The 14,876-nt window shown below is 42.1% G+C and overlaps 1 protein-coding gene across 1 annotated transcript in view; it reads right to left on the reverse strand.

Moving 5' to 3' along the window:
* LOC311529056 (neural-cadherin-like) overlaps positions 1–13,432 on the reverse strand; it is a gene marked incomplete at its 3' end in the record, with an annotated part of 107,034 nt that extends 93,602 nt beyond the window's left edge. The window contains exon 1 of the mRNA XM_084644723.1: positions 12,321–13,432. Coding sequence (XP_084500849.1) covers positions 12,321–13,353 — 1,033 coding nt within the window. The 5' untranslated portion in view covers positions 13,354–13,432. The remainder of the gene's footprint in view (positions 1–12,320) is intronic.
* Between the last annotated feature and the right edge of the window lie 1,444 nt (positions 13,433–14,876).

Here is a 14,876-nt window from a genome sequence, read left to right on the forward strand (position 1 = left end):
GGGCTGCCACCACTGAGAAGACAATGGGTCCTATTGCCAGCCTGAACAGAAGTACTCTGAACTGGTAGTGGTCTTGTCCAGAAATCTGAGGAACCTTCAGATGGAGAAAGTCAGATGGAGAAGGACCTGTTCTTGTATCTATAAGAGTATCCCTTATCCTCGTAAGAGGCCCAAGGAAATAGTTCCTTGGGCTTAGCTGCTCTGGCCTCTGCTCCAAAGTTCATGCTCAGAGGGACATGGTTTACAGATGGAGGCTGCTGTACAGGAAAAGTCCCCCGATCTGGATCTGATTGGGGTCTCACGAGGTACTTCCTCAGTCAAAGCTCTCATCCCTCTTGAGGCTGGAGAGGGGAGGAGTGGCAGATGCTGCAGTTGGTGGAGATGTGAGCCTCCCCAACCGAGTAAAGGCAGCGCTGGCAGTCATCGCTGACCAAGACAAGCGAGGGCAGGAGACACACTTCTTCAACCCTGGGACTCTGGGCATAGTCCGTCTCCTGAGGAGTGTGTGTGGGGAAGGGAGGGGGCACGATAGGAAGGGTCCCTCGGGGGAAAACTGCATTAAGTGTAAAACTGCTAAAGCACTAAAAATTGTAAACACTAAAATCATTTACAACATATTTACAGATAGGAAGACAAAAAAGCTTCAGACACAGAGGATTCCAACTGAGGCCATGTGGAAGTAAGAAGAAACTGGGGAAGTGGTGTGGTCAGTCTGCGCCTTCCCTTTTACACTCGGTACTATCATAAGGAGCGCCAAAGTGCGGGTGCGGACCAACGGACACTACTTGCAAATTCTCCAGTTTCATGCGCATAGAGTGCTTGCATACCAACATGTGAAATACACATTGGGATCAGCATTCAAAGAAGAATCACAGGAAAGAGGACAAAAAGAAAAGGAGTACTTGTGGCACCTCAGAAACTAACAAATTTATTTGAGCATAAGCTTTCGTGAGCTACAGCTCACTTCATTGGATGCATTCAGTGGAAAATACAGTGGGGGGATTTATATACACAGAGAACATGAAACAATGGGTGTTACCATACACACTGTAACGAGAGTGATCAGGTAAGGTGAGCTATTACCAGCAGGAAAGCAGAGGGGAAAAAAACCTTTTGTAGTGATAATCAAGGTGGGCCATTTCCAGCAGTTGACAAGAACGTCTGAGGAATAGTGGTGCGGGGGGGGGGGGAATAAACATGGGGAAATAGTTTTACTTTGTGTAATGACCCATCCAATCCCAGTCTTTATTCAAGCCTAAGTTAATTGTATCCAGTTTGCAAATTAATTCCAATCCAGCAGTCTCTCATTGGAGTCTGTTTTTGAAGTTTTTTTTGTTGAAGAATTGCCACTTTTAGGTCTGTAATCGAGTGACCAAAGAGATTGAAGTGTTCTCTGACTGATTTTTGAATGTTATAATTCTTGATGTCTGATTTGTGTCCACTTATTCTTTTACGTACAGACTGTCCAGTTTGGCCAATGTACATAGCAGAGGGGCATTGCTGGCACATGATGGCATATATCACATTGGTAGATGTGCAGGTGAACGAGCCTCTGATAGTGTGGCTGATGTGATTAGGCCCTATGATGGTGTCCCCTGAATAGATATGTGGACACAGTTGGCAACGGGCTTTGTTGCAAGGATAGGTTCGTGGGTTAGTGGTTCTGTTGTGGTGTGTGGTTGCTGGTGAGTATTTGCTTCAGGTTGGGGGGCAGTCTGTAAGCAAGGACTGACCTGTCTCCCAAGATCTGTGAGAGTGATGGGTCGTCCTTCCGGATAGGTTGTAGATCCTTGATGATGCGTTGGAGAGGTTTTAGTTGGGGGATGAAGGTGAAGGCTAGTGGCATTCTGTTATTTTCTTTGTTGGGCCTGTCCTGTAGTAGGTAACTTCTGGCTCTGTCAATCTGTTTCCTCACTTCAGCAGGTGGGTATTGTAGTTGTAAGAACGCTTGATAGAGATCTTGTAGGTGTTTGTCTCTGTCTGAGGGGTTGGAGCAAATGCGGTTGTATCGCAGAGCTTGGCTGTAGACAATGGATCATGTGGTGTGGTCTGGATGAAAGCTGGAGGCATGTAGGTAGGAATAGCAGTCAGTAGGTTTCCGGTATTGGGTGGTGTTTATGTGACCATCGCTTATTAGCACCGTAGTGTCCAGGAAGTGGATCTCTTGTGTGGACTGGTCCAGGCTGAGGTTGATGGTGGGATGGAAATTGTTGAAATCATGGTGGAATTCCTCAAGGGCTTCTTTTCCATGGGTCCAGATGATGAAGATGTCATCAATGTAGCGCAAGTAGAGTAGGGGCATGGGGGACGAGAGCTGAGGAGGCGTTGTTCTAAGTCAGCCATAAAAATGTTGGTATACTGTGGGGCCATACGGGTACCCATAGCAGTGCCGCTGATTTGAAGGTATACATTGTCCCCAAATGTGAAACAGTTATGGGTGAGGACAAAGTCACAAAGTTCAGCCACCAGGTTTGCCATGACATTATCGGGGATACTGTTCCTGACAGCGTGTAGTCCATCTTTGTGTGGAATGTTGGTGTAGAGGGCTTCTACATCCATAGTGGCTAGGATGGTGGACAGGAAAGAGGACAGACACTGTTGTCTTCAAATTTGCTTCATATCATAAAAATACGATTGATATAATACAGTTTTAAAAATTGTATTTCATTATGAAATATTCTCTAGTGTCTCATAAAAATTGAAAATTTGGTAGCTGACCTTAAATGTTATCTATAAGATTAAACAGAAAAAAAACAACAAATGATTTGCAAAGGGGGTACTAATTATGAGCTTGGCAGGCTTTTCAGGACCAATCTGGGATTGTTAAATAGTTCCGTAGCATATGGGGGTGAAGTTGACAAGGTAGAGCTAGTAACTAATGTTACTATTTGTGTTTTTTAAAAGGATTGTACCCCAGCAACCCTCTTCATAAAGTGAAAGGCAAAGAGAGATGATAAAGAACAAGGACTATCCTTAAAAACTCAGCAGCTTCCTGAACCCAATTCTGCACTGTGCAATTCCCACTGAAGTCAACTGGACTATTTCATGTGCTTAAAATTAAGCATGTGCATAAATCTTTGCAGACTGGTCCTAATTTTTCAAATAAAATGGCTTTACGATGTCTGGGTTTTTGTTTTATGTGTTTTGGGTTTTTTATAAACAAGAACTAAGAAAAAAATTAGATTGGGTTGATGCTTGAAATTCTTGTGTTTCACTGGATAATGTAACTAGCAAACAAATAAAATTCACAAATACTTCCGTAAAAGACTTGTCTTGAAGTAACAATAACTGAATTAAGTAACAGACTGTGGTATCAATTTAAAATGTTGATTTACTGTGGGAGAAATGTTTCAACAATGCCTTTTATTTTATTATGAAATCTAGAATGCCTCAACTACGTTAAAGTGTTTGAAGGCATTCCACTTAATTTTAGAAGATAGACTTGTGATTGTGAGAGGCTAAATAAACTTGCGAGAAAATGAAATCAGGATGAACTGAATTCAAACTACTTAATAATCAACTGAAGTGCAACATAGCTGAGATATCAGTCAGAACTGATCTCTAATTTGAAATGTTATAAACCAGCTTTAATAACAGGTTTCAGAGTAGCAGCTGTGTTAGTCTGTGTTCGCAAAAAGAAAAGGAGTACTAGTGGCACCTCAGAGACTAACCAATTTATCTGAGCATAAGCTTTTGTGAGCTACAGCTCACTTCATCAAAGAACCCATATGTTCTACAATTTACTTCTTCCATCAAATTAACAGATTTGTGCTGAAATTCAGTTAGATCTTTAAAAAAGGTGACTTCTTTGTACAAATTAAGTGTTTGAGATAAAGAACAGCCAGTAGATCTAAACAGGTTTGGTGCTCAAGTCCCAACAGTTCACAAAATTATTTTCAGTCAGACAGTTTGCAATAGACTGAAATGCAATAGACTGACTGCTGGAAATGGCCCAACTTGATGATCACTTTAGATAAGCTATTACCAGCAGGAGAGTGGGGTGGGAGGAGGTATTGTTTCACGGTCTCTGTGTATATAATGTCTTCTGCAGTTTCCACAGTATGCATCCGATGAAGTGAGCTGTAGCTCACGAAAGCTCATGCTCAAATAAATTGGTTAGTCTCTAAGGTGCCACAAGTACTCCTTTTCTTTTTGCAAATACAGACTAACACGGCTGTTACTCTGAAATAGAAAACATGTAGCATCTAAATCTCCTGTCTGCATAAACATTAGGATGGTGTTTTAAAAGTTTCTTGTATTATATTCCTTTTCATGCTGTTTACAAACAAGTAACATTCCAGAATTATAAATAATTCTACTATTCTATAATAGTCCTACAGTAAAGACATGCACACAATAAATGTACATTTTTCTTTAAATATAATAGCATAAAAGTGATCATAAAAATAATTACATTTTCACAGCTAAGTATTAATTCTAATTTTAACCTAGCTTTATTTTCTTTTAAGACAACTGGTAAAGTGACGTTAGAACAGATAAACATTTTAAAAGACAAAACATCAACCAGAAGCTACTGATCTTAATTCTTCGGGATGATCCTCATAGAATCAATACAGCTAGTAAGTGACTAATGCCTTGGATAAAATTAAAATAGATGATCCTTAGACTTCTTTAATTAAAACCTTTGGTGCTTAAAATAGGCAAATATTATAAAACTGGTGATCTTTCCAAATTATGTATTGGTTTAAAGAACACAAATACAGATAAAATGTAACAGAGTGATGTTAACTACTTAGCGAGCCTGCCAAACATCACCGAGTAAATCCTCTGATAAGAAAAAAAGTGAACGAGGTGAGATTACACAGCTAATGCCCAGGGATGAAGTAAGGTCATAGAAGCTTGAGATGACAGAGGATTTTCAAGACAGGCTCTTTTTCAAGCATTCCACCCAAACATTTATGGAATCTGGCGCCTTCTTCTATTAAATGTTAGAACTGTACTAAAATATGAATGTGCCTAGCAATCTACAATCCTCTAACTTTCTCCCATGGATAAATATTTATAATAGTGGTAATCAAATACAGTGACATTATCACTGTACAATATAGATATGGGTATTAGATAGATAGATAGATATTCTTTTTCCTTGCTTCTCATTTATATTAACATTTGATCAGTATATTTCATGGCTTTCTAATGTTTTTGTAATCATATATATATATGATATGTGGCTGAAAGATATAGAAAATACCAGAGAGTTAAAACTAAACCCCAAATTTAAAATGTGGACACCTACATGTCCGGTCATGCAAACCTTTACTTATACAGAAACGTAGCCTGTGATGGAACATATAAAACTTTATATACAGATGGGCAGAAGAAGGGCTAACACAGGACTAAGAGAAACAGGAACTATTCCAGTTGGCCCCTCCTTACTCTAAACTCTTGCACAACAGGGCTCTATCTTGCACAAAATGAAGAAATTGACAAAGATTTGGACCAGATGATGTGGTTATATTCAACTGAGAGCAGGAGACTTATTTAAAGATCAAACCGTATGTAGCAAAGGGTGGCTACAGTAAGCCATTTATTGTTTGACTGAGCTGGAAGGAATTAGGTATTATACATTTGGGAGAGGCTAAGCAAATGAAGGACAGTGGTTTGACATAGAGAGTGGCAGATCCACCACCATCTCTTGCCTACCCTCAACCCTGTTACCATATTTGACCAGACCCCACTTTCACCTATTCTCAAAACTTTCTTTCATGACCACACACAGGAAGCCTTTGTGGAGCAAAGTTGTGCAAAAGGACATCCCCTGTGCAGACTTTGCAAACATTTGCCCATGTAGCAGAACTCACGCTACATGTGAGATTCTTCACACCAACATAGGCATGTCTGGATTTTCCCATTATTGTGCTGTGGGATATTTTAAAGCCTTGGGGTAATCAAGGGTTGCTCATTGTTCTCCTTTATTAGGGAGAGTCACCAAATGGCTGATGTTTCACGTGAAAACAGATGAATGGGAATTTAGGCTGCTGAAAGGAGATGAATGTCAGATAGTGCAGCCATGTGTGCTACCTGACTTTTGCGCTCTTCAGCAGGAAGATTACTTAGGGAGTGGAGCTTCCCTTGAGCCCACTCCCATGGCCTGCCATGCCTGAACCTTTATCCCTCTTTATGGAGAAGGAGCAGCAGAGGCATTAATACTGATAGATTTCCACTAGATCCCTGCAGATTACATGGGAAGCAAGCGGTCCTCCATCCCCTCATTCAAATCAACCATCTAAATCCAAGGAGCCTAATCAATGGAATTGAAATGTAGGGTTTTGATAGAATCCCAGGGAGAAGGAAGCCTGTAATTTTGCAAGCAGTTATTTGTGGAAGTAAATGGGGACAATCTACCTTGCAATCAGTGAATTCAATAAAGTAGATGGACATTTACATGCCCCATTTGCATCCACAAATAATTGTGCCCACAAAACTGCATCCACAATAAACTGCAGGCACAAAAAAATTAGGTAGGAATTTAAAAATCAGGCCAGATACTTTTTGTGTGAAATAACAACTTAGAGGACAAAGTATTGCTTTCATTCTTTATCATAGAGATGTTTATGATATATGTCTTTTACTACATGGGCTGCAAGAAAAATGTTGCTTAGAAGTCAGATACATCTTTATTTTCTTCAACTGTATTTTTCACTTATTTTTTCTTATGTTTATAAGTGATATTTTATTAGTTCGTGAAAACTAATAAATTAAGAAAACTTGGTATTTAGGTTCCTAAATACCTGATTTAAGTGCACAAGTGCACTTCTGAATGCCCAAAAAGAACTGGCTGTCCTAATTAAGTTGTCCACATTAGAAAACTGGACTAGCAGTATAACATAGAAAATAATACCTCAATCCATTATTCTAAAGAAAAATGTATACATGATAAATGTATTTTAAAACTATATTTAAGTATACGTTCTTCCTTCCTTCTTTCCAGACACATTAGAGAAACAAAAGTGGAATGGAAAAGAAGATGCAGACTATATGAAATCTATGTTTATGAGCTACCAAACTACCATCAGAAGTCATCCAATTTAGAAGCAGTTGTCTCTCGTATCAGCAGTTTACTTCTCTTTATGTGCCATCTTTTCATCAATTAGTTCTATTATGGGTGCCGCACGTTGACAGCAGAACTTTGATGAAATAGACTGGTCCATAGGAAAAGTATATAGACTAGATACACTTCAGGAAGCTAAATTGCATTTTTTGGCTAAAAGTTTGGCACATTTGGGACAGGACTGTGTGGTATGGCACCTGGTGAGGCTGCAATGGAAAGGATACATCCTCCTGTGGGGTTAAATACTGAAGTCCTTCCTCAGAGAGAACTCCCATGAAAACTAAGAAATAAGTAAGGTCATTAGGATTTGCCCCCTGCAGTTTATTTAATAAAATTCAATAATCAGCTGGACAAAAATGAAAAAACACTCCATATTACTATTAGACTGGTAAATAATCCAAGATGTGGATGGGGGTGCCATTTTGAGAAGTTTTGAAGCATGCCTGGCAGCACGTTTATCCTGCCAAATGATGCCTCGAATAAAACATGAGACAACAACTAAAACAATCCAGGATACTTTCTGCACAACAGACTTTTAGAAGATCTGGTGACTGTCACGGAAATGATGCACAGTAGTTCTCAAGAACAATCTTTTTTTTAATATACTTTGTCTTAAAGACAATGAGGGTATGTGGTAATATCAAGAAGAAATAGAAAGTTTTAGGTTGAGACTATTCTTTTATTTATGTGGCAAAAATGACATTTGGAGTACATTCATATTTTATTTCACTTTTTCCTGTTGTTTCATATATACTGAATGCTTATTTATAGCCAGATCAACAGCTGTAAAATAATAAAATAAAATATTTTTAAAATGTGAATGAGCAGCTTGTGGAAAATAATTTAAATGGAAAACACAGAAGTATGTGCAGTGATTGCACTTAACATTTAACATTATTTCTTATACTACTTCTTAGCTGTAACATATAATAATATGTAAAAATAAAATAAAATAAATTTCAAGGGGATTTTGAAAATTATCAACAGGTGTATAATGCACAGTAGTATTCTTACATCCCTACTCAGTCTTCTTATATATAAATAGTGAGTAGATTTACCATACCATATCTAGTGCAGTACCTGAACACCACAAGGTTAGCCACAATGCAGACTCTCCTTGATTTTGTCTGGTTTTAGTTAGAACCTTTACAATGTATTCTGTGTATATAATTATCCATACTCTTGGGAACAATCTGATCTTGCTGTGTTTTACCATTATTGGCTAATTTAGATAATAAGTTATAGACTATAAATGAATTGTGAAAAAAAGAAGACGACAGAACAAACATGGAGAAAGAGGGCAGAATTTAGATTCTAAAACATCTAAGAGTCTTATCTTATCCTTGACATTGCTGCTTGGCTGTGGAGACTAATGCCAGAATTAATTATTGTTAGTTTTAAAATCTTAGCCTGTCAGGTGACAGCAATTAGGAGGCAGAAAGTAAAAAGTAAACTAAAGGAATTAATGCAACTTTATACTACCTGAACATTGATCAACTTCTGAGACTAACAGAACTCTAGTACCAAAAATCCTTCAGTGCTAGGATATTTATTTACGTGTGCAATAATTTAGATAAGACAATATGAAAGCTGAGAGCAAAACAAATAAATTGGAGAAACAACCCAAACTGATATTTGCATTCTCAATAAAATATATCCCTTTGTACACATTTTAATCCTGAAAATTCACTTCTGTCAAACCTATGAAAAGGGAATCAATATTCTTTATCTATATTCATCCTCATGTTCCTTATTTAAAATTCATTAAAACACAAAACCATCCCAATATGTGCATGGTTTTAATTATCAGAGGGGTAGCCATGTTAGTCTGTATTCACAAAAACAACGAGGAGTCCGGGGGCACCTTAAAGACTAACAGATTTATTTAAGCATAAACTTTCTGAAGAAGTGGGTTCTTTACCCACGAAAGCTTACGCCCAAATAAATCTGTTAGCCTTTAAGGTGCCACCGGACTCTTTGTTGTTTTTATGGTTTTAATTGATTACCTGTATGATTTCTTTCCTTGCCCTATCCTCTCCTTCCTGTTTGCCTGCCTCCCTCCAGTCTGTCATCTCTGAAGTTTGGAGTAGAAGCTCTTTAATCACAGAATCATAGAATATCAGGGTTGGAAGGGACCTCAGGAGGTCAAAGCACGACAAATCCCCAACTAAATCATCCCAGCCAGGGCTTTGTCAAGCCTGACCATAAAAACATCTAAGGAAGGAGATTCCACCACTTCCCGAGGTAACCCATTCCAGTGCTTAAGTTCCATACTTTTCATAGAATCAAAGAATATTAGGATTGGAAGAGACCTCAAGAGGTCATCCAATCCAATCCCCTGCTCAAAGCAGGACCAACACCAACTAAATCATCCCAGCCAAGGCTTTGTCAAGCCAAGCCTTAAAAACCACCACCTCCCTAGATAACCCATTCCAGTGCTTCACCACCCTCCTACTGAAATAGTGTTTCCTAATAGCCAATCTACACCTCCCCCACTACAACTTGAGACCATTACTCCTTGTTCTGTTAGGGAGGAACTTTAAGGGAGGAACTGCAGCTTTTATATCTTCTGTGGAGCATCTAGCACATTTTTGGGGTTCCATGAAATAATAAATGAAATATTTGTCAGTCTTGAAAGTGTCAGTTCAGTATTAATCTTTGTCTGACCAAAAGAAACTACTGTTTAAAGGAAGCTTTACTTTTAAACTTAGGCTTAACAGCATAGAAACTTGAAATCAGCAGCACCAAGGCAACGGTATCTGCACTGCACACAATTAATTACTGTCAGCTCAAGTCTTTTATAGTCACAAACTAGTTCCTTGAAACCCGATTGTCAGTTCAGCGATGCAAGTGGAAAACATATCAGGCTAACTGTTGAAAGTATGGTATAGATCCAAAAAAAGCAAGCTGGACAAGTTGTTTGTTTAGACATTTCAACTCGGTTAATGAAAATCACCTAGAATATAATATGTCACTCTATCATACAAGAGGCTTTTATTCAAGAGCAATTTCAGAATGCTGTCTACTTAGACCAGATAAGAGTAAAAACCCCCTCAGAGGTAAGGCTTTTAGTCACCGGGGGCAAGGTTAGCTACCACTTCTCCAAGGCATCTCTTTGATACTGACGGAAAGAACTGTGACAACAATAAAAGGATGAGGTTGGGCTACATGATAGAGTGGGTGAAAATCCCAGAAGTTCACTCTGATTGACCCAATAGTTTCTGTCACAGTCTCTGATTAATGAGAGCCTACATGGCATAGAGCCTTGTTCAGGATTGGGTAATGAGGATAGAACACAGGCAAAGCTCCTGCTTTGGAATTTAGTCTTTCATCTCTAGATTAGTGGTTCAAACTCAACCCAGCACAATGACCAAAAGTTATAACAATACAGCCAGCACCTACATACCACAATGACAAGCTCAGCAGAAGCAGAGAGAGAAAAAGAGAGAGAGATCTGATTCGGATAGCTGATCAGTGACCTACATGAAATGAGTTTGTGATCTCAGTCCAGTTCCCAGGGGACAAGCATCCATGTAATCAAAACTACCAACATTAATTAGAACCCATATTGGCATTCTCAGCAGGGAGTTAACAGAACTAGAGAATAAACTACCTTCTCACTCCTCTAAGTGGTCCCTTCTATAAGGGGAGGGGCAGTATGGGAAGTGCTTCTAACTACTCCCATCTTTGCTATACCTGTTCTGTGGCTAGAAGAAGTGCCTATCCACTGTGGAACATCTGGTAATTTTCACAATCATTAAATTCACTTAGAAATAAAGAAAAAAAGCCAACCTAGAGCTTTCCACAGAAATCAAACAAACTCATCTCAAGCGAAAGTTATTTCCCAAATGTCCAGTTTCCATATCAAACTAAGATTAAAATATTTATGTCAAACCTAAAACACAGTGTGAAAAAAGGTGAAAAATGTAAAAGTCCACTTATTAGATGTCCAGGAGTAAGCACTATATTCTGAGTTAGAAATTTGCTTAGTTACACTTTCACAGCTCCAAATGAGAAACCAAGTAAAGAAAGAATTGTGTTGCTGATTAATTCACATTTGAAATAGGAATTAAAAAAAATCAGACGAAATCAGTCAAAAGGTGAATAAAATAGTGTAAAATATTACACATATTATTTACTTGAATAAGATTATTTATTTTGAGGGTTTCTGGTGATAGTATAAACTGCATAAGGATCATGAATCATCAGAATACTCACATAAAAATTCAGCCATATAATATATAAACCGTGTTACCAACCTTGCAAATAGGCATATGCTTAACTTGAAGCATGCCAGGTGCCAAGTCTCATTTACCTCAACAGGACTACTTACATGTTTAAAGTGAAGCACATGCAGGATCAGGGCCACAGGAAATATTTTACTTTAGTGTAAAAATAACTCAGTATACCCTTGTTTACTTTACTTAAAATATATACACAATTTACATCACTTAATTCCATAATATAATTGTGTGTGATTACCTATACATTCAGCATGCTGTATATTCATATCACTGATGTTTCTGAACATTTCTAATTGCTTTTAAATATTCAGCCATCATGGTATCCTTACAGGTTTTTTACATTATACTGTAAATTATAGAACTGTAGAGCCTGTACATTAAGACTATCACTCTTCCAGGTATCTATATAGTTTTGACATTACTGATTACTTCAACTTAGACTATGTTCTAAATGACACATTATAAAACTCCTTGTGCTACACAACTGCTATTTCTTAAAAGCTAAATGCAAGCAAATCTCTAATTTTCCTTGCTAAAACAGGGTCACCACACGTGTTTAAATTTGTGACACAGATAATTTCCACCCCCTAACTTAGCAAAGTTCATACAAGACCAAGTAGCAAGTTGTATAAAAAAGCGTTATGCTACCAACTTTGTTACCTTGACAAAGGCAGACACCGATATATTTGTAATAGTCTTTGGTGTTTGCATCTATGCATACGTGCTCTTATGAAGGTATGTACACAAACTTGTGAGCATGCCTGTTTGCATTTCTATTGCACTTATGTATATGCACTTTGGTATGTACTGGTGCATGCCTAAATGTTTGTAAGCTCATGCATGCTTCTATGCACACAGTTAAGCGTCCGTGTAGGCATGCATGTGCGTGTACGTGGTGTGTGCTGGTCTGTGCACATCCACGTGGGCGTGTGTGCGCACACACAGTGTGCGCTCATGTTCACTACGAGCGCACATCTCCAGCGCCCAGGGGACCCCGGCGGTACCTTTCCTCTCCTGGACGCGGAATATGAACTCCCAGCTGGCTGACGCTTCCCTGTCCAGGGTCCTGGCGAGAGTCACCTCCCCGCTCTCCCTGTCCACTCGCAGTGGGGACTCCTCTGCGGGCGGAGACACCAGCTCGAACCAGGCTGAGGCGAACCTGGCCGGGGCCAGCGTGGTCAGCAGGGTCCCGGGCCGGGCATCCTCGGGCAAGGAGAGCGCCAGCGGGGAGTCGGGCTGGAGCAGGGTCCGGCGGCTGCGCTGGGGCGGCGGCGGCGGCGGCGGCGGCAGCTGCGTGACCTGAGGCAGCACCTCGATGTCCAGGGGGGCGCTGAGCAGAGGCGGCTGCCCGCGGTCCCGGGCGAAGAGGCGCAGCGGGATGGGCGCCCGCACGTGGAGCAGGGACTGCACCAGCAGCACGCGGCCGCTGCGCGGCACCACGAAGAAGTGCGGGCTGCCCGGCCGGGCGAAGTAGCGCAGCTCGGCGTTGGCGCCCGCGTCTGGGTCCTCGGCGCGCACCTGCCACACCTGAGACCTGAGCGCCAGCGTCTCCTCCACGCGGAGCCGGGTGACGCCGCCCGGGGGGCCCGGACCGGCCAAGCGCGGCGCGTTGTCGTTGGCGTCCAGCACCAGCACGGTGAGGGTGGCCAGCTCGGCGGGCGGCGCGCCGCGCGGCGGGCAGTGCTTGCAGCACAAGCCCAGGCGGAAGGCGTAGAGCGCCCGCGCCTCGCGGTCCAGCGGCCGGCGGGTGCGCAGCCACACCTGGCCCGAGCGCGCCTGCAGCGACACCTGGAAGTGCGCGTGGTCCTCGCCCAGCAGCTGCAGGTGCCAGCGGCGCCCCTGCACCTTGGCGCACCAGGGCTCCGGTCCCAGGCGGGTCAGCGGGATGCTCAGCCCGCTCACCCGCGTGCCCGCCGGCCAGTTCTCCGGGACCTGGCCCCGGAATGAGGGTCTCCGCCTGCGGGCGGCGGCGGAAGCGGCCAGAGTCCAACACACAAGCAGCCACCAAGGGAGCCGCAGCCGGCCAAGGCAGCCCATGTCGCCTCCGAGGGAGCGGGGGGTCCCGCCTGCTTGGGGCTCCCGGAGCGGCCGCCGCTGCTGCCGGGCACCGAGCTGGCTCCGCTCCCTCCGCTGCAGGCTGTGTAGCGCCGAGGCGTGCCTCGCTGGGCTGCTGCGGAGGAGCTGAAGGGTCAGGGAGGGGCCAGGAGGCGGGGAACAAGGGGGGATTAGTGCCGAAGATCCCCAAGGATTTAGTGGCCCATCCTTCTTCCCGCTCAGTCTGTGTCTCTACACACTTCCCCTTGGAGATGCTGTCACAGCGGAAGTCTCCCCTCGCCCACCCGTGCAGGCTCTCGCCGCTCACTACTGCTGTAGTAGCACGACAAACTTGCAGAAGTTTTGCTCCAGCGTAAGATATGCAGGCGCTTTGCACTCTCTCGGAGAGGAACCCTAAACGGGAGCTCAGCCCTTCTGCTACTACTGCCTATTCCTGAGCAGCGGGCAAGATGCTGGGTAGTGGGACGCACACGCGCCCCGCCGCCCAAAGTCTCTTCTGTGTCTCACCAGCACACAGACAGATACGAAAAATACAAACCCTAGGCACAAACACTGTGTGAAAGAGTCCCCCGCACCCGTCGCTTCTCTCACACAGTCTCTGTCTCCTACAGAGCCCTGGACGCTCTCGCATCCACATTCTCCTTGAAAAGATTGTCTCTGTTTCTTTCTCACGCATACACTTCAGCGGTTCACCAGGTTATTATGTGAGGGTCACTCAGACATGCACAAAACAACTGCAAAGCAACTGCTATAAAATATATAATTTAAATCTAGCATTTTAGAAAATTACACACAACATAATGCTTCAAAATACTGTATAGCAGAACCCCATTTAACCAAGCCTCAGTTATCCTGCTCTCTGTATGAACCGAACTATGGCTGATAGCGCAAACTGGGGGCGGGGGGCTCGTAAACAAAATGTATGTGTGTATTATCCCTTTTTAAAGAAATTGGACACTGGGTAGTGTAGTATTGTGGACACAGGTTTGTTGTCTTGAGATTAAAAAAGTGAGACAGACAACAATAGAGGGCTTGATTGATTGTTCAGGAGCTGAAGAGCTGAATTAAATCACAGATCAGTCAGAACACTGAGCAAAAAAAGATTTAAAATTTAACAGTCAGACACAGGTGGGGCAGTGCTGGGGGCGGGCTTGCAGGGGTTATAGCCACCCCAAAATTTGCCTTACCCCCTATAGCCACCCCTCCCAGCCCAAAGATCAGAGCTGGGCCAGCAGCTGCTGCTCTCCAGCCACCCAGCTCTGAAGGCAGCCCCATGGCCAGTAGCAACATGGAACTGCTGAAGTAAGGATGGCAAAGGCCTAAGTCCGCTGTGAAAAGTGACTTACAAAATTTATTCATGCTCCCCCAGTATAAAATGGTAGCTATTTAAAAAAATAACTTTTCTGCCTAACAATTTGATAAAATATGTTTTAGTCTTAATTTAAAAGCACTGAGCAATTTCATTTTAAATAGGGTTATACATTTAGCATTTAAAATACTGTTAA

This window comes from Lepidochelys olivacea (genome assembly GCF_965140295.1).
Source record: "Lepidochelys olivacea isolate rLepOli2 genome assembly, chromosome: 12".
Lineage (NCBI taxonomy): Eukaryota > Metazoa > Chordata > Testudines > Cheloniidae > Lepidochelys > Lepidochelys olivacea.